We start from the raw sequence: 23,559 nt of genomic DNA on the forward strand, positions 1-23,559 counted from the left end.
AACCAGCTCCTCATTTCCTGGCAACTGCCTTACTATCAGGCCTTAGAGGGAGGGAGGATGTGGTGTGGTTTTCTATGCTCCCTCTAACCACCGTCATGTTGACAATGTCTCATCACTGCTCTGGAAAAAGGAACCTCACTGATTGGGGATCCACTATGATTTGGCTCCTTTGAGACGCGTTTATTTATCACCATCCATGTTGTTCGAGGGACAGAGGAAATCAGTACACCATCATATCATACTAGGGTGGTGTCAAAACTAACTGTGCCACCTACTGTACAGTACATGGTACCAGTGACCGTCAGAGTAGTGTGGATTGTGTTATAGCTTACCCAAACTGTAGAGGTGTCCGCAGCTCCCTCTCATCGGTCACTCTTCTTCTCTTCCCTGATCCTGGGAGAGAGAAGGGATTTATTAGAACGGACAGATCCACTGTGACCTGAGCAAATGCAGAAACCCTGTCGGGTTGCCAGAGGTGCCCTTACTCTAAAATAAGAAAACCCTGCGTCAATTCAGTTGCTCAGGGGGATACAGTGTCTCGAAAACTCTACCCACCATACAAGGGGGACTTCAAGAACATTTCAGACTGTTTGGTTCGATTGAATAAAACAAAGAAACATTCCCCACGGAAAAAGCATAGGGTCCTTTTAACCACTGTTGCTTTAAAAAAATGGCACATCAATGCAGGATTACTAATAGCTTGTCAAATTGATCCCCTTATTGTATGGGACACTTAAATGTGCTTTTAGAGGCCATGCAATTCAGTACTCATCTTTGAAACAAAAGCAATTTAGCTGAAAAAAGTCCATATTAACAAAGGAAATGGAAAGACTAACAGTACAGATAGATAGAAATAAACTGTACCATAGAGGATCAGAAAGACCAAGTATAATATATTATATAAAATAAAGCTAACTGGATGTGGTATATGGGATATTTTTATTTTGATATTATTCATCCAAATCAGGCAGGTTTTTTACATGTACGATACATTGGAGATAATATCAAGACAAGTCCTGGAAACAATAGAACACTATGAACAATCTAGGAAACCAGGCCTGGTATTCATAGCTGACTTTGAAAAGGCTTTTGATAAAGTACGACTGGAGTTTATATATAAATGCCTGGAATATTTCCGTTTTGGAATATCTTATAAAACTGGTTAAAGTTTAAAGTTAGGTATAGTAACCCTAGCTGGCTACCTCAAGTTTTAAACTGTCAAGAGGAGTAAAACAAGGTTGTCCACTATCGGCATATCTATTTATTATGGCCATTGAAATGTTAGCTGTTAAAATCAGATCCAACAATAACATCAAGGGGTTAGAGATCCAGGGCTGAAAAACAAAGGTTTCATTGTACGCTGATGATTCATGTTCTTTTAAATCCATCATTTGGATCCCTCCACAGCCTCAGAGGATGTTTTCCTAACCTCTCTGGATTACAACCAAATGATGATAAGTGTACTTACTATATAATGTATTGGATCACTAAAAAAAGACAACTTTTACATTACCAATAAAATGGTCTGACAGTGATGTGGACATACTCGGTAGATATATCCCAAAAGAAAGAAATGATCTCACTCCAATAAATGTTAATAGAAATTGCCTAAAAGGGCCTATTAATATAATAAATATAAATTTGGAGGGCAGAAATGATTAAATATTGAAGCATTAGACCTCTCACTAAAGGCGTCAGGGCATACAAAAAGTCATATTTAAATCCGAACTGGTTCTCTAGAAGATTAGTAAGAAAGTCTCACCCCATGTTCAAGAATTTCATTTTTCACTTTATTCAGATTACAACCTCTCACTTTCAGATATTTGAAAGTGAAATCATCTCCAAAATATCTCTATTTTTAAAAACAAGCCACAGAAAGTTGGTTGCAATTTCAGTTTAATCCACCAGAAAATAATTCAATAAATATTGTGGTTAAACTCAATATACTAAATTATTAAAATAAAATAAAATATTAAAATGTCTGCTCCACCCAAATTTACAACCAACTAACTGCAGCATTACCGCAAAAATGGAAGAGGCAAGAGGAAGGGGGGAAAGGAAGGAACTTGTCTGCCGGCCCTGCGTTAAAGACCAAAATTGGTTAAAGAAAATTGTGATAAATAAATAAAAAGTATAACAGTTTCATTTGAGGACCAAAAAATTGACAGCTGTGCCATATAGATTACAAAATAGTTGGGAAGAGTTTTCAATGTACCAATTCCAACGGCACATGGTTTATGAACTGATACGTAAAACAATATCGGATTCAAAACAGATGTTTATATTTAAATTAAGCAAAATTCTTGCAAACAATAGAATGTTATATACAGTATATGGTGGATATAAACCTTCCCAGCTCCGCAGATTTTGCTGCAAAGAAACCGTCATTAGATCATTTCTTTTGGTACTACCCATATGTACAATTGAAGTCGGAAGTTTACATACACCATAGCCAAGTACATTTAAACTCTGATTTTCACAATTCCTGACATTTAATCCTAGTAAAAATTCCCTGTCTTTGGTCAGTTAGGATCACCACTTTATTTTAAGAATGTGAAATGTCAGAATAATAGGAGAGAGAATGATTTATTTCAGCTTGTATTTCTTTCATCACATTCCCAGTGGGTCAGAAGTTTACATACACTCAATTAGTATTTGGTAGCATTGCCTTTAAATTGTTTAACTTGGGTCAAATGTTTTTGGTAGCCTTCCACAATATGTTGGGTGAATTTTGGCCCATTTCTCCTGACAGAGCTGGTGTAACGGAGTTATGTTTGTAGGCCTCCTTGCCTGCACACACTTTTGCAGTTCTGCCCACAAATTTTCTACAGGATTGAGGTCAGGGTTTTGTGACAGCCACTCCAATACCTTGACTTTGTTGTCCTTAAGCCATTTTGCCACAACTTTGGAAGTATGCTTGGGGTTTGGAAGTATGCTTGACCAAGCTTTAACTTCCTGACTGATGTCTTGAGATGTTGCTTCAATATATCCACATAATTTTCCAACCTCATGATGCCATCGATTTTGTGAAGTGCACCAGTCCCTCCTGCAGCAAAGCACCCCCACAACATGATGCTGCGAACCCCGTGCTTCACGGTTGGGATGTTGTTCTTTGGCTTGCAAGCCTCCCCCTTTTTCCTCCAAACATAATGGTCATTATGGCCAAACAGTTCCATTTTTGTTTCATCAGACCAGAGGACATTTCTCCAAAAAAGTATGATCTTTGTCCCCATGTGCAGTTGCAAACCGTGGTCAGGCTTTTTTATGGTGGTTTTGGAGCCGTGGCTTCTTCCTTGCTTTCTTCCTTTCAGGTTATGTCAATATAGGACTCGTTTTACTGTGGATATAGATACCTTTGTACCGGTTTTCTCCAGCATCTTCACAAGGCCTTTGCTGTTGTTCTGGGATTGATTTGCACTTCTCGCACCAAAATACATTCATCTCTAGGAGACAGAACACGTCTCCTTCCTGAGCTGTATGATGACTGAGTTATCCCATGGTGTTCATACTTTCGTATAGATGAATGTGGTACCTTCAGGTGTTTGGAAATTGCTCCCAAGGATGAACCAGACTTGTGGAGGTCTACAATTATTTTTCTGATTTCTTTTGATTTTCCCATGATGTCAAGCAAGAGGCACTGAGTTTGAAGGTAGGCCTTGAAATACATCCACAGGTACACCTCCAATTAACTCAAATGATGTCAATTAGCCTATCAGAAGCTCCTAAAGCCATGACAATTATCTGGAATTTTCCAAGCTGTTTAAAGGCACAGTCAACTTAGTGTATGTAATCTTCTGACCCACTGGAATTGTAATACAGTGAATTATGTGCGAAATAATCTGTCTGTAAACAATTGATAGAAAATGTACTTGTGTCACATACAAAGTAGCTGTCCTAACCAAATTGCCAAAATTATAGTTTGTTAACAAGAAGTAGTTGTTAACAAGTTTTAATAACTCCAACCTAAGTGTATGTACATTTCTGACTTCAACTGTAGCTTTTTGGTCACAGGTCCAGGAATTGCAACATTGACCTGGAGCCAACTCTGCAGATAGTACCTCTGGGTGATTTGAAAAGTCATAGTCAATCAATAATATAATAATACTTTTATAAAAATAAAAATATAAATATAAATATATTTTATATTTTTGGGTTACTACATGGTTCCATGTGTTATTTCGTAGTTTTGATGTCTTCACTATTATTCTACAATTTAGAAAATAGTAAAAATGAAAGAAAAACCCTGGAATTGATTGACCTTCATGTCTTAAAGTAATGATGGACTGTCGTTTCTCGGTCATGCCCTGACCTTAGAGATCCTTTTTATTCTCTATTTTGGTTAGGTCAGGGTGTGACTAGGGTGGATACTCTAGTTTGTATATTTCTATGTTGGCCTGGTATGGTTCCCAATCAGAGGCAGCTGTCTATCATTGTTTCTGATTGGGGATCATATTTAGGCAGCCTTCTCCCACCTGTTGTTTGTGGGATCTTGTTTTTGTATTGTTGCTGTTGAGCCCTACAAGGCTGTACGTTTCGTTGGTTCTCTCTTGTTTTGTTGCTGGTTATCATTACTAAATATGATTAACCTACCCCACGCTGCATCTTGGTCCGACCATTCTTACAACGACTAGCGTAACATTCTCTTTGCTTATTTGAGCTGTTCTTGCCATAAAATGGACTTGGTCTTTTACCAAATAGGGCTATCATCTGTATATGCTGAAATGCATTAAAGAAATAAATTCAAGGCACACCTGCTAATTGAACTGCATTCCAGGTGACTACTGTACCTCATGAAGCTGATTGACAGAATGCCAAGAGTGTGCACAGCTGTCATCAAGGAAAAATGTGGCTACTTTGAAGAAACTCAAATCTAAAATATATTTTAAATACATGATTCCATATGTGTTATTTCATAGTTCTGATGTCTATACTATTAATTCTACAATGTAGAAAATAGTACAAATGTAAGAAAAACCCTGGAATGAGTACTGTAGGTGTGTCCAAACTTTTGACTGGTACTGTATATAATTTTAAAACAAAATTCCTTGTCAAACTGACCATATCAAAATAGATATCAAGTAATAGAGCTAGGAATGATTTTGGGAATGGAATGAAAACTTGCAGCATTTGGGAAAAAGAGACTCAGGCTACATCCCAAATGGAACTCTATTTCCCATGTAAGTGTACTACTGTTGACCGGGCCCATAGGACTCTGGTTAAAAGTACTGCACTACATAGGGAATAGGGTGTCATTTGAAACAGGCCCTCAGACTGCAGTAGTCACGTGGTCTGAGCCAGCCCAGTGTTTTGAGCTGCTACAATAACAGGTTAAACATATGCCAGCCAGGGTAAACTAAAGCCTCAAATGCTTGCTCTGGGTCATCAAAACAATGACGCAAACACTTTTAACCAGAGATCTTATTTTGCCCTGAGAGATTAGCTGAACAATGTTTTCCTGCTGGGGGAAAAAGCTGCCTTGTTTCCCCTTAACGGGACTGGACTGGGCGATCTGACTAAGCAAATGGAAGGAGATAACAGCCTGCACTGCCAACAAACAGCTTCAAGGCCCAAGACCAAGTCCTTCCAAATGGAACCCTATCCTCTATATAGTGCACTACTTTTGACCAGAATAGGGTGCCATTTGGGACATAAGCCATGAGAGTAGTGCACTGGTTAGAGAGCAGAGCAGAGATGAGATGAGATTTCCATTGGTACCTGGTGGAGTGGAGCAGAGAGTGGAGGAGGAGGAGGAGGGGGTGCTGTGGTAGGCCAAGGCCCCAGAGCTGGTCACTATGGCTGGGGTGGGCAGGCCACCGGCTGCCTTGATGACCTGGAGGTTGAGAGGGGAGCAGCTGGCTGAGAGGCCGGAGGAGGTGTTGTTGAGTAGAGAAGAGGAGCCTTTGGTGAGCTTCAGAGGGTTCCTCTCTGCCTCCGGGTCTGTGGTGGTCTCGTTGAGGTCCTTCATGTTGTCCTCAGAGCCGTCCGAGTCGCTCTCCACATTACTCTCAGACTCTGCAGGGGACACCAGTGGGAGTGGAGGACTTGATAAGTCATATCTCAATTAACATTAATCTCGCATCAAACCACACATAGGCAGCATCCCAAATGGCACCCTATTCCTTTTGTTGTACTGCACTATGTAGGGAATAGGGTGCCATTTGTGACAAGCCATAGACTGAAAACAACAGGCTGGTTGAAGGAAACTCTTCAGAATATCTACTGAATCTGTATCTGACGAGGTGATGAAGCATTTAAGGTAACACCAGAATGAAGTGCTGTTCCCCCACTGCATTACATTTGATTTATTTGATTTTATTAGGATCTCTTTTAGTCCCCATTTGGACTAATCTTCCAAGAGTCCTTAACATTAAAATACAATTTATAATACAAACACACTTTCACATATAAACACACTATTACAAACATACATAATACACTAGCATAACGTGTACATTAACGTGTTCAACTGACTAACCTGATAGGCTGTCGTCGGAATCCTCCTCATCGTCGTCATCATCTTCATCGTCCTCTAAGGAGTCTTCCGAGTCCTTGCTGTCAGGGATGTCCGACTCTGTGGCCCGGAACAGCTCCACCAGGGACTGCACCAGGTGGGTCTGGTGATCCTTACCCTTGTGGAAAGCCTTGTGCTGGGCCTTGCTCTTCCCAGCTCTGTGGGCCAGGCCTCCGGAACTGTGCTCCTTGGTCCCAGTGCTCAGGTTGACAGGCATGGAGAAGGACGGGCTGGTGGCAGCCAGGAGAGACTTGTTGTTGGTGCTCCTGCTCTGACTGATACTGCGAGGCTTGGTGATGAGGGCTAGGGGGGCATCCTGCACCGTGCTATGGATCACCCCATTGGGGTGGGGGCCCAGGAAGGAGGTGGCCAGGAACAGGTTGGAGATGTTGGTATGAGGAGAAGGGAGCGTGTGACTGCTCAGGGTCTCTGGAGACAGTTTGGGCGGTGGAAGTGACGAGGATGATGAGGCAGCCATTTTCTTTTTCTTCGGGCTCTTGAACAGATCCTGATGGGTCAGTGGAAGAGGGAAGGCCTGTTTGAAGTGCTCCTGGGAGAGGAATGGTTAAAGGAGAGTAGGAGAGAGAGTAATTATACGAGCCATCGGTCATTTCCATTAATGCAGATTGTGAATGAAGGTGGTAGTAATAAGGAATGCACTTGTATTATTGCTCAGTGAGAATGACAATGAGGAAGAGGGTCTCCCCACATTAAGTATATTAAAAACAAGTCTGTGTCAAAAAAGGTATACAATGAACACAAAGCTGTTCGGCACAATCCTTGCTAATTTATTCTGTTCAGTTTTCCGGACTTAGCTTGTCAAATTCCTTTCTTTGAGATACCTCTACTAAACTCTGGCTGTACGAAAATCCCGTTGCAAAGGTTTTGTTATAGATTGACATGCTATCACCACTGTTCAGATTAACAATAATAATTGAATCCTTTGAAAAAGGAACAATTTTCCATTTTGATAACTGGATAGCAATGGGCTTCCTAAAGCATTACGGAGTTAATTGCGTGTCAGCTTTAGTGAAGTATTTCCAATAAAGCTAACTGCATTGTCACTTTCAGTCGTGTACAGGGCGAGCCGACATGAAGCACAATCAAACCGCTGATAACAGTGCTTAGACGTTTCATTTCCTGTGGAGAGGAACCCAGCTGACCTTTTCAAATCTGCACGTCAGAAACAATGATAGTCAAAAAGAAAAAAGGGAGCTATTAAATATCCATATCAGAAATTCTAAGGCGTGTTTGGCAACAAAAAAAACATATGTCATCAGCATTACTTTGGATAAAGACTTCAATCGAATAGTCTGCTTTTAATGAGTGGAAAACAGACCACAAAACCATGAAAAGGCAAATAATTTGCATACAGCAGTACACTCGACTCACCTGTTTCAATTTAAAGTTGTTGATGTGTAACAAGGTTTCATCCAAGAAGGTTCTGCCACCCGCCTTCATACTGTCAGACAGGTTGGGAAGTTTGGGGGAGGTCGTTCGAGATTTGGGTTTGTGCGAGGGCGAGAGGGTGGGTGGTTTTGGGGACGAAGACCGAGAGGGAGGCTTGGATGAGGTGGACAGAGACAAGGGTTTAGGTGAGGAACTGAGGGGCTTGGGTGAGGAGCAGAGGGAGAGGGGCTTGGGTGAGGAAGAGACTGCGTTTGGTTTGGGTGAGGAAGAAAGGGGGTAAGATTTAGGTGAGGAGGAGAGGGAGAAGGGTCTGACGGGTTGAGGAGAGGATGAGGCCTCCCTGCGTGGTTGTGTGACCAGAGCCAAAGGCTTAATACTGGCCCGCCCTGTGGCCTGGATCACACTGGTGTGTTGCTTCAGTTCTTCCTCCCTGGTCCTGGAGCTCTGGAAGACTAGGGCCATGGACTGGGGCAGTGCTGGGGGCTGTGGTGAGGGATGGAGCGGGTAGTGGAGGGAATGGAGAAAGGCCTCGTCTGGATGTTTCTGAAGCAGAGCAGTCCGGCTGTCCCGAGCCTCCTCTCCTTCAGCGGCACGGGGTTTCTTCTTCTTGCTGTCGGCAGGGCTCTGTGTCAGGCCCTGAGAGAGAGAAGAGGGGGAGGAGGACAGTGTCACGTCAGCTCTGACTCACCCAGCCAACAATGGCAGCCCTGATGGGCAGCAAGGTCGGACACCCAGCACGCCACCCACCAGCAGAGCTGCCTTTGACATTTAACTGAGATTCACATTCATAGAGAGGATCACGGTGTGCTTAGAACAAAGAGGAAAGTGTAACAATTTCAAAAGACAAACCACACAGACATGACATGTTAATAAAACTTCTTTAGACTAGGGGGCAGTATTCAGAAGTTTGGATGACTGAGGTGACTCAGGCCCAGAAGCTAGTATTGGATAGAAAACACTCTAAAGTTTCTAAAACTGTTAAAATAATGTCTGCGAGTATAACATAACAGATTTGGCAGACGAAACCCAGAGGACAATCCATCCAGGATTTTTTTCTTTTTTGGGTCATTGGATTTTCCAATGCTTTTCTATGGGGAAGCCAAATTATTAGGACCCAGATTGCAGTTCATATGGCTTCCACTAGATGTCAACAGTATTTAGATTTTTTTTTTTTTTTTTAAACAAATGTTTTATGAAGAAGTAGTCATTCTTTCTAAGTGCCACTCAGGTGGACTCTAGTCTTTTGGTGCGCGTGAATGAGAGCGGGCTCCTCGTTTTTCTCTGGTATTGTAAACAGTTTATTCCGGCTTAAATTGTATCGATTATTTACATTTTAGGGTACCTGAGGTTGGATTAGAAATGTTGTTTGAAATGTTTGGACCAAGTTTACAGGTAACTTATTAGATCCTTTTGTAGGCATGTTGGGCGAGTTGGAACCGGTGAGTTTCTGAATCAAACTCGCCAAATAAACTGACATTTTTGGGATATAAAGAAGGACTTTATCGAACAAAATTACCATTCATTGTGTAACAGACCTTTGGGATTGCAAAAAGATGAAGATCTTCAAAGGTAAGCGATTTATTTTATCGCTATTTCTGACTTTCGTGATGCATCTGTTTGGTTGGAAAATGTTTTTCATGCTTTTGTATGCGGGGCGCTGTCCTCAGATAATCGCATGGTATGCTTTCGCCTTAAAGCCTTTTTGAAATCTGACAAAGCGGCTGGATTAACAAGATGGTAATCTTTAAGCCGATGTATAATAACACTTGTATTTTTTATGAATGTTTATTATGACCATTTCTGTATTTTGAATATGGCGCTCTGCAATTTCACAGGATGTTGTTGGAGGGTCGGTAGAGGAACGCCTGCGCCAGAAAGGTTAAAATAGTGTACGCATGAGTCCACCTACATGGCTACTAAGTTCTAACAAGCCAACACAGACAGTTTGACCGTACAAGTGCCTTAAGTCCCAAAGTTAACGTGACAATGAAACTCACCTTAATCTTCCTCTTTACGCTCTCCTTCGCCGAGTTAGAATCGTCGCTGTCATTGCTCTGATCGTCGTCATCTTCATCTAGGTCATCTGACTCACTGCTGTTCAAGCCTTCGCTGGAGATATCAGAGGAGGACCCTGATTCGCTGTCACTGTTGCTGGACGCCTCCACCAGTTTCTTGCCGAGTTTCTTTAAAAAACGGGGAACAGTGACGGATTCATTTCAGTCAATAAGGTCGCATAATACCATAGCAAACATCTCAGATGTCTCAACCCAAACCAGCTGAGTCCAACTCAGTTCAGCCATAAACCCACTGTAGTGCATTCACCCTTGTGGGATTACTAACGTTGCCAGATGTGTTCACCACAAACTAGTCCTTTTTTTGGACTTGTTTTACCTGGAGTAAGCCCTAATAATTATTAGTTGCCAGATATGTGTTTGGTGTTCACTACTAACTTTCTCTTTCGTTTTCTCCTTCACTTGGTCAATGTCCTGGTGGCTCATGCGGACTTTGCCACTGCCGTTGTTGGTGCCTTTCAGTTTCTCAGTGTTCCCCTGTGTTGAGAACGTAGTGGCGGTGGTGGAGATTCCCCCAGACACAGTGGAGACACTGTTGCCATTCACTGCGCCATTCACTCCTATGGGCAGGACAAGAACACACTGTTAGACAACTATGCATTACGAACAACCATTTTAGTAGTGAGTATTGGAGAGGACGAGAGTTCTGGAAAATGATGAGTTATCAGAAATTGCCAAAGCACTTACGAATAGGAAAAATCTCATTATATTAGTGAGAGGATCCCCCGGTTAACATATTCAGTGTTGAGACACCCGGCACCTGCTTACAAACTGAATTATGGATGAACATGTCTTCCTATTGCCTCCAAGGTCAATTAAACATATTTGATATTGTACCTGTGCCCATAAGGACATCATTCTCTTTTATGGGAAAAGTTCCTTGCTTCATTAAATTGCTTGCAGAGTAGGGAAAACATATGGCAGTGCGTGTGTGTGGCAGGAGTGTGTGTGTGTGTGTGTGTGGCAGGAGTGTGTGTGTGTGTGTGTGTGTGTGTGTGTGTGTGTGTGTGTGTGTGTGTGTGTGTGTGTGTGTGTGTGTGTGTGTGTGTGTGTGTGTGTGTGGCAGGAGTGTGTGTGTGTGTGCATCCGTCTTTCTGTCCGTCTACCTTTGGCAGTGGCTCGTCCGTTCTTGCTGGGGGTGCGGGCCTGGAAGGGGCTGGGGTCGTGGCTCTGCTGGAGTTGTGGTAGGAACATGGGCGGGAGCCCCAGGAGATGGGGGAAGAAGGCTGCAGCTCCACGCCCCTGAGCCTCAGCTGCCCTCCACCATTCTTGGGTGTAGAGGGAGAGGGGAGAGAATCCATGCGAGACTGATTTCACAGTTATTACAGTTGTTTAATCCATCTCTGTGATGACACACTGTTTCAGACAGTCAGCGTTTTTGCTGTTCAACCTTTCTGGTTTCTCTTTGAACAGAGATCTCAGCAGATGACCAGTGCTTTCCACTGACTGATTTCATCCCCTTTTACTGTAAACATGTTAAGAATTTCTAAATTAAAGACAGACTATATGAGCTCATCCCAGAGGATGGCTCCACATTTGAGCTCCAAACATGCTGGATATTTCACAGCTGCAAAAACACAGCCTTGCAGAAACGCTTTCCCATTAAAATGGCTAAAAGCAATTCAAAATGGAGCCATTCACGCTTTATGAAGTTGAAAACTACACACTATTGATTCATTTGAGATTCTAGTACAACAAAATGTAATGTTTTTTTGTTAAGAACATTACAATGTTTAAAAGTATAGTTACATATTCACATTCTCCATATACTGTCTACTGTTCCTGAAGGCTAACCAAAACTATTTTCCTCTGAGAATGACAGCAAAAGAAAAATCATGTAATGCCACAAAACATCACTTCAAAAGTGTGATAGTGTCCAAACTTTTTTTTCTCTGAGGTCAAGGTGGTCCTGTGAACCTTCCCAATCTATAAACATCACAGTCTGAATGCTGCCTATTGAACTGATGGACGATACCATAAAGGTGATGCATGCTAGCTGGGCTCTCTGTGGGAGTTGGCTGAGGCTAACCACACATTCTGTGAGCTCCCAAATGGCAGAATGTACTGATCAAATGACTGTTTGTGTCCCAAATGGGACCCTATTCCCTATGTAGTGCACCATTTTTGACAAATGGGCCCTGGTCAAAAGCAGTGCACTATATAAGGAATAGGTTGCCATTTGGGATTCACTGTGTGTATTACTGATGCATTTACAGCTCATAAAATCCCTAAACTAAACCACTGATTACTAGATTTAAAAACTTAGGATAGTGTATCCACTTTGTAAAGAATGCAATTCAATGCTACCCTACCTGGAAAGACTCTCATACCTGGAAATGGTCCTAGCTGGGAGTGAGCAGCCAAGGCAGCAGACATCCCCAAGGACCCCAGGCCTCCAAACTCTGAGTGGCCTGAGCTGGTAGTGTACAGACCAAACGCTGGGTGGTTGAAGATGGGAAAGGCACTTGAGACCGTAGACATGTTGAAATGATGATCGCCCGCCACCCGAAACAAGTCTCCTAGACGAGAAGTAGGAAGACGACAAATTGAAGTGTGTGTGTACGATTTAAATAAAATATACATAAGGCATGTAGGTGAAACACCACAGCAAAATAAAGGTATCCGTATGAAGTCTCCTTAAGGATCGTCAGCAAACATCCTCTGGTTTGAAAGAGAGAGTGTTTTATGTGTTATCAATACAGACGCTGGTTAGTGGGTGTAAAGGAGAAAGACTCCAACGGATTCTACTTGATCTGTTCAAACAAGCTTCAGTAAATATGAGACATGGTTGTAAGAGGCTGTTGGGATTCTATTCAGAGTGAGATCGTCATGCATGTTTAAGGTCCCTGGGGCTATTGCTCGGTTTGAATATGACTATCGCAATAAAAAAAAATTGCATCATGAACATTTTGCAGAATCTTAAATGTAAAACTGCATATAGTTTTGGTGGGAGAGAAAAACGACAAAGTAGGCCTATTTGCAAGGATGTTAATTTCATGTTTGGATTTTTCCTGGATTTTTAAATTGCCGCAGGACATTTGGTCAGCCGATAATGCAACATTTCCTCCTCCATGCACCTGACAGATCACTCCTGCTTCTCCACTACTCTCTGAAGGCTGACAAAATAGAGAGACTAAGCACAAAATCTCTGACAGAGTGCATCAGTGTGAATGGGACATTTTGGAACAGAGTGCTTCTTTCTGATCACTTCTTCCCAGGACTCCCGGGGAAAACCGTGGCAATTGTTACTGGGCGGACTATTCTAGCAACAAAAAAACAAAAAAGAAAATGAAATGACTTTAATATTCACACAGTCTATGTCCGTGTTGGCGAGACGAGCCACTTTGTCCTCTCTCACAGTCAGATAGAGAGTACCGAAGTAGCATATTTCATGGAAACTCAATTAGCGCCACAGCCATGCAAAGAAGCCTGTGCCTGCTGTTCGAACAGGCAGTACCATGTGCCAGGTGATGGGCATGAATCAAAAACATGACTGAACACATTTCCTCATAACATTACTAAATCCCTCAAAGAAAAAAGAAAAAAGTTGACTTGACTTGATTTACTTAAATAATACAAAATCGAAATATTATTAGCCGTTTATTTTCACTAGGTATAATGACATATGGGTGAAGACTAAAGAAAAAAGCTCAACTCTTTATATACACAGATTACTGGTTATAGTTGGCCGAAATTGCATGGCTACTTTGCAATAGTTGGCCAAAATTGACCTAACATATCTCCAAAAAATATAACGTGGGGGTCTTGTAACGCTCCATTACTGATCCCTCTTCCCACTTTATGCATTCTACATTGAAGCATTTATGGTCTGCCACTGGGTTCGTGACTGGTCTATAAACCCATCTTCCAAGCAGCTCGCTTACAATTTACAGCATGTGATTTCAGCTTTCCCATTATTATTATTTTTTTAATTAAAATAAAATATTCACACACACACAACCATACAAATGAAAGTGACTAATATAGATAATGGTAACTATAAATTGAGAATTATCATCTCCACATTAGCTGCAGGTAATTCGTCATTTTATTTACCTAACATTTTAGTATTAAGATAGTAACTGATGTAGGCCTAAATTGTGTGGAGATATGTTTAGTTAGGCATACACACAAGTTTGCCATGAAAATGCTAATAATTAAAGTGAGTTCAGTTACTTGCCTGTCAATTCAAATCAACCAACATATACTTTTTGATTGCATCTGTGACCTTAAAAGAACTGTACCGATTAATTCCCTTATCATCCATTTCACTGCCAGATAAACCTCGAGTTCAGATTTTCAATCAAGCCCGTCAGTGGAACAACGTATGAGCTTAAAGACACATTTTCCAATCCATTATCGATTCAAAGCACTATGAAATGAAACAGCCGTTTCCCCATTTCAACCTAAACAGGTTAGTAATCTCCGAAGCCGATTGAGAATTTGTAGCTAAAAATTGCATCGCAACAATCTGAAAAGTACTACGTGAGATAACTGTAATTGAATGAATGAATGAATACCATAAGTATAGCATGCAAGTGTAATTCAATCACTTAGAAAGTGTGACCAACACAGGATACATAATATATTTTATTTGCTTTCCAAAGTGTCTGTGTGCGCGTGTGTGTGTGTGTGTGTGTGTGTGTGTGTGGAGAATCTCTCAAAATAACTCAATTCGCTTTATTCTCAGAACCGCAACGTGACTTCAGTGGTGCCACTGTGCTTTCAACATTTAATTCCAGCTTTACGTCCAAAATAGCTTATTTGGAGGAATCTCTAATGGCTTTTTCATTGTAACAGCATGGAGAGAAACACATTTTTGGCAATTCTTCTCATGAAAGAGATTTTTTTTTAATTTTTAAATCACAGTTTGAGAAATGTACATTTCATTTTCTGGTCAGGGTAATCTGACTGTTTATGTATCACCGTTGCTCACCGCATAATGGCTTTGACCACAATTAGTATTCAGAGAAAACATTAAAAGGCAGTGGCAGCAGCACTCTCTGGGGTGACTGATAGACCCGTCAAATCACGACTGAACTGGAGATTGTAAAGAGCAACATTCTTAAACAGAGAGGGTTTTTAAATTGTCGGCATTCATTAATTCAACATGTTTTTTTATTTCGAGCCAAACAGTCAGGAAATAAAAAGTGAGAGACTGGCTAGAAGACGATGCTTTTCTTAATGATCCCTCATAATTAACACTCAGGAATGCTCTTTCCTTGTTTCATTTGCAGTCGGAAAATAATCAAATATAACCAGCATCAAAAATATTTGTATTGTGTTTATTTTTGCAACCAATGTGTTTGCATGTGACGTGATTCATCTGTGCATCAGTGTGTGTGTCTGCGACAGAAAGAGTCTGTACGTACCACAGGTGGTGAGAGGGGAGCCCAAGGTGGCAGGGCTGGGGGTGAGACTGCACTTGGGGGAGGGCGTCTTGGCCGAGACAGGGGCAGAGGCTGGTGAGTAGACGGCGGAGGAGACAGTGGAGGAGGTGATGAGCAGGGAGGACGGGGCTGACGATGGGGAGGCCAGCCGCTCTCCAGACTCCATATCTGTCAAACACAATCCAATCAACACACTTACAAAAGGCAAGGGAAGAAAAGAGTAGAGGGGGGGGGGCTAAAAACAGGCACTCCCACCACACTGACACTCCTGCCCTCACAACATGTGAATTACCCCCTGAACAATATCTCTGCTTAGCAAAGGCCACTGGCAAGAGAATATCCTAAATTAACCCACTGAGGCAGCAATGGAAAATATGGAGAAGTATTTTATCACATATTAGGGACACACACCACGTGTACGTCTGCGCGAGAGCGAGAGAGAAGACCCTCTGGGGTTTACAGGAGTATTCACAGCTCATTTATACGAGACGTAAAAACTGGAGCTACTCAAAGAGTTGATTGTTAACTCGAATGTTAAACCTTTAACATGGGCAGTTTTCACAGGAATCGTTGAAGTCATTCACAGCTCATGATGCAGCAGACTTTCCTCTAAGGTCTACAGTGAAAACACTGGTGGCTCCATCCCAATTCTTCTCCTACAGTTACATTTGCAGAGAGCTATCATGAAGGCGTCTCTAACAATCCCCATGTTGACACAGACCTCAGTAGCGCTGCCCAGCATCCAAATGAAGACGTAGACAGGCCGATTCTTTAGAAGTAGTCTTTCCTGATTTCATCACCACCCTACATATCCCAGCTTGTAGAGTATTTATGCCACCGAAGAAAAATCACCCTTTTACCCACGCTTCCAGATCGTTCTTTACAGTCTTAGCTTCTTTGTTATTGTATCATTACACATAAACAATTTTCTATATCTCCCCCGGTGACTGCCCTCTGCAGTAGAGGCAGCTAGGCCTGCTGGTGATTACATCTGGGAGACAAAGCTATCCGCTGAATATCAAGTAACGTCCCTCATCGCCTCCACCGCGCCGACAACACTGATGAGACGACACAAATGACATGAAAGCTACAGCCATGCGCCACTGGGAAAACCACGCTGCAGTGTGTGTTCGTGTGTGTCCATATTCTAAATCAAAAGCCTTAAAATCATAAAGAAACAATCTCGCATACCTATTCTTTAAGATAGTACTTTTTATTCCTAAACTGCATGAAGACTGACCAAACCAACAAATGCATTTTAATATAAAAACGGGGCAGAAGGTAGGCTAAATGATCAAATTAAATATTAAATGCTCTGAATGAGAAAATACTAGATTGGATTTAAATGGAAGTGTGACTTACACATTTAACACACACACAGACACACACACTTAATCTTTCATAAATGTCTGCCCACTTCTCCATTATATTGTGAAACGTTGCAGAAATGATTTCCTCTTGGGCAATATTCATTTGTGCTGCACAAGACAACGGACGTGTGTCTCAGGGGCTTCACTCTGTCAACAGAAAAACAGTCTCCAGAAATAATCACAGAGACAGGTGTTTCCTTAAAACAATCCCGCAAACCTCATTACTTACTAAACACAACATTTGAGGGAATTGAAAACAAAATATGAGAAACAGCCTAACGCACAACAGCATTTTCTGCGTTTAAGAGGCCAATCTTTCCTTAAATGATATTAGAATGGGATTAGCGGTAGAATTAGCTTGATTTTATTAGGTGATTAACATGCGTGTCACAGGGCTGCTGGTATTGCGGCTGCTATAGAACCACCTCCACGTGAGCAGCTACATTCATTTGACTTGGGAGTGTGTATGTGCAACCCATCTTGAGCCCCTGACAGCATGTGAGAAATGGCAGTACACACGACACACAGATTCCTAACAGCAGGCTGTAGATCCCATAGAAGTAGCCATCTATGCTAATGTGAGGAGATGATTTCCAGGAGAAATGGTTCTGTCTGAATCAAAAGACACGTTTTGCAGATATCACCCCTCGCACAATGCAGCTGCCTGCCTGGGGTGCCTGCCATGCCGCCAATAAAAAGTAATGCCCCTTCCGCCAGACAAATTGATGTGCTTGTAAAACAGGCCCTTTGTTTTTCTTTAGGAAAACAAAAGTGCATATCCTGCACACCTCCAAATGCCACTGATGTCATGTCATTTCAGTGATCATTAGGCCTGGTGTTTACAGTGGGAAATGCCATGACATCATTAGGCCTGGTGTTTACAGTGGGAAATGCCATCAGATCAGTAGGCCTGGTGTTTACAGTGGGAAATGCCATGACATCATTAGGCCTGGTGTTTACAGTGGGAAATGCCATGACATCATTAGGCCTGGTGTTTACAGTGGGAAATGCCATGACATCATTAGGCCTGGTGTTTACAGTGGGAAATGCCATCAGATCATTAGGCCTGGTGTTTACAGTGGGAAATGCCATGACATCATTAGGCCTGGTGTTTACAGTGGGAAATGCCATCAGATCAGTAGGCCTGGTGTTTACAGTGGGAAATGCCATGACATCATTAGGCCTGGTGTTTACAGTGGGAAATGCCATGACATCATTAGGCCTGGTGTTTACAGTGGGAAATGCAATCAGATCAGTAGGCCTGGTGTTTACAGTGGGAAATGCCATGACATCATTAGGCCTGGTGTTTACAGTGGGAAATGCCATCAGATCAGTAGGCCTGGTGTTTACAGTGGGAAATGCCATGACATCATTAGGCCTGGTGTTTACAGTGGGAAATGCCATGACATCATTAGGCCTGGTGTTTACAGTGGGAAATGCAATCAGATCAGTAGGCCTGGTGTTTACAGTGGGAAATGCCATGACATCATTAGGCCTGGTGTTTACAGTGGGAAATGCCATCAGATCAGTAGGCCTGGTGTTTACAGTGGGAAATGCCATGACATCATTAGGCCTGGTGTTTACAGTGGGAAATGCCATGACATCATTAGGCCTGGTGTTTACAGTGGGAAATGCAATCAGATCAGTAGGCCTGGTGTTTACAGTGGGAAATGCCATGACATCATTAGGCCTGGTGTTTAGTGGAAAATGCCATGTCTATGCTCCCTGTGACCGTGGGTACGTGTGGGTTGTCTTCCTTTCCTCCCAGTGTAGCCAGATTGGTCGGTGTGTCAGTGCGTTGTCCGTTTTACTATCCTCCACCCCAGTGTAACAGACGGCCGATGCCAACAGTGATAAACCCGCTAGAGTCATCAGCATGGATCAGCAGTATTCAGACTGCCGACGGATCAAGCGACAGACAACGTCTTCTCCGGCTAATGGAAGGTGCGGGGCTGCTAAAGATCGCGAGGCGGAGTGAGGAAGCGTAGAATACAGAATGCCCTGACCCCATTCAAAGTCAGCTAGACAGCTGCAGCATGCTACCTCACTACACTACTAGCCTCTCACGCTCTCATCATGAACTCAGATTACGGTTCAAGTGGCACCCTATTCCCTATGCAGTGAACTACTTTTGACAAGGGCCCTGGTCAAGAGTGGTGCACTATATAGAGAATAGGGTGCCATTTTGGACAAACGCCGTCTGTTTGCTGTATGCCTGTTCCACTCTAATTACAGCCCTGCTGTCTGTCACACACACACACACACACACACACACACACACAAAAATAGGTGAAATAAACCATATGTAATGGAGAAATAGGCTTAACACGCCTGTCCATTAATATGGCAAATGATAACCGTGGTCGGTGGATACGTCGCATTAATTCTCTTTGACCCTAATGGTGTGATGATTAGCTGCAGCCGCAGACATTGTTTTGTGCGACTCCTGAAGCGTGAGCAGTGTTGGTTGCCAGGTGACACAGGCAGCTTCTTTTTACCTACACAAATCACCAGTGTCCACCGTGCCCGCTAAAAACAATTAAGGAGGTTTTTGCTACGCTGGACAAATAGCCGGGCCACTCGGGTTTAGCCAGTGTGATTTGCGGCACAGAGGGATGGAAGGGGATGTAAACAGGCAGAAGAGGATGAACCAACCTCCTCAGCGGGCGACCGTGACAAAGAAAATAAAATAAGAAATTGGACAAACACTTTCACCACCCACCTCACTCCCAATCCCCTCTGAGTTCACCCAGCGGAAATGGAGGGCCCAAGCGAAGTGCATTATTTCTGGCAGTTTTTTGTTGCATGTCTGCCTGCCCGAGAGGAGAGGTGCTCCCCGTGGGGGCTGGTTAATACAGAGGAAGAGGGTTGAAAATGGAAAGTGTCTGAGGTCAGCGTGGCTGGTAACATCCACAGATATGCTGAAAATACCAGGAAAGCTCCCCAGAGCATCAAACAGCATGCCAGAGAGACGGACAGACCTCAATTCTGCCTGCCTGTCTGTGGCTGTCTGCTGCTGTCCTTTTGGCACCGACGCCCACTGCCTACCTGGACAGTGATGAAGTGCTCTGTTAGCCTCAGCCCCGGTCCTCTAATGGGTGGAACTTTCGATTGGGACACATCTGACGGAGTGCGTTGGAGCGAGAGGCACGATGATGAAAGGAATGAGACGACTTTAAAAAGAGCACCTCTCTCTCGCCTCCCCCCAAACTCTGATAACCAACACATCCAATCATTATCAAAAACGGGCCTCTTCATATTTTGGTGAGGGAGGTGATAGGCTGACGGAGCTGCCGTGAGAGGATGTAACCGGGGAAAGTGGAAAGAAAAGAAAACACGGCATGTTGCACTGGGAACGTTCCAAAGCTTCAGCACAGGGCAGTCTGGTTTAACCATTCATCTCAGGCAGTGTGCTTGTAGTGGGCACCTTGTTTACACCACAATGCTGCGAGACAGAGAAAACCCATGCATTCCTTTGGGTTTTGGTCCAAGATGCAGGCTATGCTGTTCGTAATGACAGGGATGTAGCATTACACTTGGTACTATAAGAAAATAAGTCCAAAACGTTATCATCCAATTTATGAAGGTGTAAGCCAAAACAGTAAGCTCGTTTATAGAGGACATAGACAAACCAGTTGTTGTTGTTGTTTTTACTATTGAATGTCAAGCCCTGCATTACTCTGAAGGGAAAGGAAGTACAACAAGTTAATTGAGTTCTGGGTGGCAGATGGCAGTGTAGTGTTCGTTCAAATGGACAGCGTCCTTCAGCCTTTTCAGACCACTTTGGCTTTGTAACCGGGGGTGTCTGTCACCTGCTGCCCTGATCCAACGAAACACCTCGTCCAGTACAACAACCTCTGTCGTCTGTCCGTCCGTCTGCCACAGCCAGGCTACATGACGTTTAGTCCTTTACAGCCCAAGCTGTAATCACATTTTTGACCTAGTATGCAAGGGCATGTATCATTCCACTCCACACGGCAGATCCAGCTGTGTTCATAACGCTGGGATAATAATCCATTTGTGTTCATAAGAATGACCCACAAAACACAAAAAGGCAGGGTGTTCGGTCATCATCATTCCTCCGGGTGCTTACATATTTTAGGAGAGGAGACCTTCACGCTAAAGAGTCATTCTGTACGCATCGACTGCCCGGAAAACACATATCGAACACCACGGTGAAGAAATGATGAAGGGGTGGTTTGGGAGGCAAATGAACTCTGATAAATGATGTGGAAGTTTAGTGTGACAACTGTTGAAAGAAAACACATTTGTCCATGGCGGCGGCGTTAGCGAGCTAGCGGGGTTCCGAGTGCAGTGGAGATAGCGGAGGCAGATCCATTTGGAGTGGTCATGGGGCGCAACGTACAGCACGCAGGGTTCCACAAACAGGAATCCCACGTGTTCCATGCAGACTGACATCCATCACACAACACATTCCTGGGCCTGCTGTCTTTTCTGGCCCGTCACCACCAAGCCATCAAATATGGATCCCAGGTCCTGCACATTTTAAATTAGACACCGACAGAGGAGGGAGAGAGGAAGGAGAAAGGCAGGCGTTCATCAGTTGATCTGCTGTTGTCAGCCATTGAGGCAGGTTGACACCAGACTAAGTAGGCCTTTAGGCTAAGACTCAGGTTGGTGCCTACAAACTAGAGGTCGACCGATTAATTGGACACCGATTTGACTAGGCAAGTCAGTTAAGAACACATTCTTATTTTCAATGACGGCCTAGGAACGGTGGGTTAACTGCCTTGTTCAGGGGCAGAACGACAGATTTGTACCTTGTCAGCCCAGGGATTCAATCTTGCAACCTTAAGGTTAACTAGTCCAACGCTCTAACCACCAGCCTCACGTGGAACCCGCCTGTTACGCAAATGCAGTAAGATCCAAGGTAAGTTGCTAGCTAGCATTAAACTTAATCAATCATAATCACTAGTTATAACTACACATGGTTAATGATATTACTAGTTTATCTAGTGTGTCCTGCGTTGCATATAATCAATGCAGTGCGCATTCGCGAAAAAGGACTGTCGTTGCTCCAATGTGTACCTAACCATAAACACCAATGCCTTTCTTAAAATCAATACACAGAAGTATATATTTTTAAACCTGCATATTTAGCTAAAAGAAATCCAGGTTAGCAGGCAATATTAACCAGGTGAAATTGTGTCACTTCTCTTGCGTGCATTGCACGGAGTCAGGGTATATGCAACAGTTTGGGCCGCCTGGCTCATTGCGAACTAATTTGCCAGACTTTTACGTAATTATGACATAACTTTGAAGGTTGTGCAATGTAACAGGAATATTTAGACTGATGGATGCCACCGGTTAGATAAAATACAGAACGGTTCCGTATTTCACTGAAAGAATAAACTTTTTTTTTCTCGAGATGATAGTTTCCGGATTCGACCATATTAATGACCTAAGGCTCGCATTTCTGTGTGTTATGTTATAATTAAGTCTATGATTTGATAGACTGCTGGTGCCTAACATCGCTCAGTCAGAGCAGGCTCATAAGCATTCATTCAAACAGCACTTTCGTGCGTTTTCCCAGCAGCTCAGCTGTTTATGACTTCAAGCCTATCAACTCCCGAGATTAGGCTGGTGTAACGATGTGATGTGAATTGGCTAGCTAGTTAGCGGGGTGCGCGCTAATAGTGTTTCAAACATCACTCGCTCTGAGACTTGGAGTAGTTGTTCCCCTTGCTCTGCATGGGTAACGGTGCTTCGAGGGTGGCTGTTGTCATTGTGTTCCTGGTTCGAGCCCAGGTAGGAGCGAGGAGAGGTACAGAAGCTATACTGTTACACTGGCAATACTAAAGTGCCTATAAGAACATCCATATTGTCAATGTATGAAATACAAATGGTATAGAGAGAAATAGTCCTATAATTCCTATAATAACTACTACCTAAAACTTCTTACCTGGGAATATTGAAGACTCATTTCTTACGTGGCACATATTGCACTTTACGGTCTTCTCCAACACTTTGTTTTTGCATTATTTAAACCAAATTGAACATGTTTCATTATTTATTTGAGGCTAAATTGATTTTATTGATGTATTATATTAAGTTAAAATAAGTGTCCCTTCAGTATTGTTGTAATTGTCATTATTACAAAAAAATAAATAATAAAATCTGCCGATTAATCGGTATCGGCTTTTTTTGTCCTCTAATAGGTATCGGCGTTGAAAAAAATCATAATCGGTCGACCTCTACTACAAAACACACTTACGGAGGGGCCCCATTTGAAGAGCACTAATATGCACCGGTGCTAGAGTCAAACAAGACCATACTATTCCCAATAGTTGTGGAAGCATTTCTTTCAAAACGTTGAATTCTGTGATGAAAAATTATATGTGCATTACAAAGAATTTTGACAATTGCACTAGTGCTTCTTTAGGGTTTCAATAGAATAACATGAAAGGGAATTCGGGCAGTGTAAAAGGCCCTTAGTTGACTAAAATGTTGTATTCTATACACATTTGAAGATGAACATGTTAATGTGTTTGATAAGATGAAAGACTCTTTCAGGGGACCCCATTTAAATTTTTGTGGACCCCAAATGGGTCCTGGACCCCAAGTTTGGGAACCACTGTACTACTGACCTCTCGCCCTGCTTGCTTACATGTTTTATTGAAAAAAAAACTATGCAAGTCAGTTAAGAACAAATTCTTATTTACAATGACGGCCTACCCGGGGAACAGTGGGTTAACTGCCTTGTTAAGGGGCAGAACGACATTTTTACCTTGTCAGCTCGGGGATCCGTTCTAGCAACCTTTCGGTTACTGGCCCAACGCTCTAAC

The 23,559-nt window shown here is 42.8% G+C and overlaps 1 protein-coding gene across 15 annotated transcripts in view; it reads right to left on the reverse strand.

Annotated features, from left to right (window-relative positions):
- Positions 1 to 23,559, reverse strand: part of LOC109871163 (bromodomain adjacent to zinc finger domain protein 2B) — a 95,176-nt gene that overhangs the window by 19,042 nt on the left and 52,575 nt on the right. For 13 of the 15 annotated variants that reach the window (XM_031805819.1, XM_031805829.1, XM_031805828.1 and 10 more), the window contains 9 exons: positions 15,366 to 15,551; positions 12,306 to 12,512; positions 11,100 to 11,261; positions 10,372 to 10,553; positions 9,919 to 10,104; positions 7,904 to 8,557; positions 6,476 to 7,061; positions 5,716 to 6,012; positions 333 to 393 (listed from right to left, as the gene is read on the reverse strand). In XM_031805819.1, coding sequence (XP_031661679.1) covers positions 333 to 393; positions 5,716 to 6,012; positions 6,476 to 7,061; positions 7,904 to 8,557; positions 9,919 to 10,104; positions 10,372 to 10,553; positions 11,100 to 11,261; positions 12,306 to 12,512; positions 15,366 to 15,549 — 2,519 coding nt within the window. In that variant the 5' untranslated portion in view covers positions 15,550 to 15,551. The remainder of the gene's footprint in view (positions 1 to 332; positions 394 to 5,715; positions 6,013 to 6,475; positions 7,062 to 7,903; positions 8,558 to 9,918; positions 10,105 to 10,371; positions 10,554 to 11,099; positions 11,262 to 12,305; positions 12,513 to 15,365; positions 15,552 to 23,559) is intronic. The other 2 variants (XM_031805830.1, XM_031805821.1) reach the window with 1 other exon arrangement.

The sequence above is a fragment of the Oncorhynchus kisutch genome, linkage group LG26 (assembly GCF_002021735.2).
Source record: "Oncorhynchus kisutch isolate 150728-3 linkage group LG26, Okis_V2, whole genome shotgun sequence".
Taxonomy (NCBI): domain Eukaryota; kingdom Metazoa; phylum Chordata; class Actinopteri; order Salmoniformes; family Salmonidae; genus Oncorhynchus; species Oncorhynchus kisutch.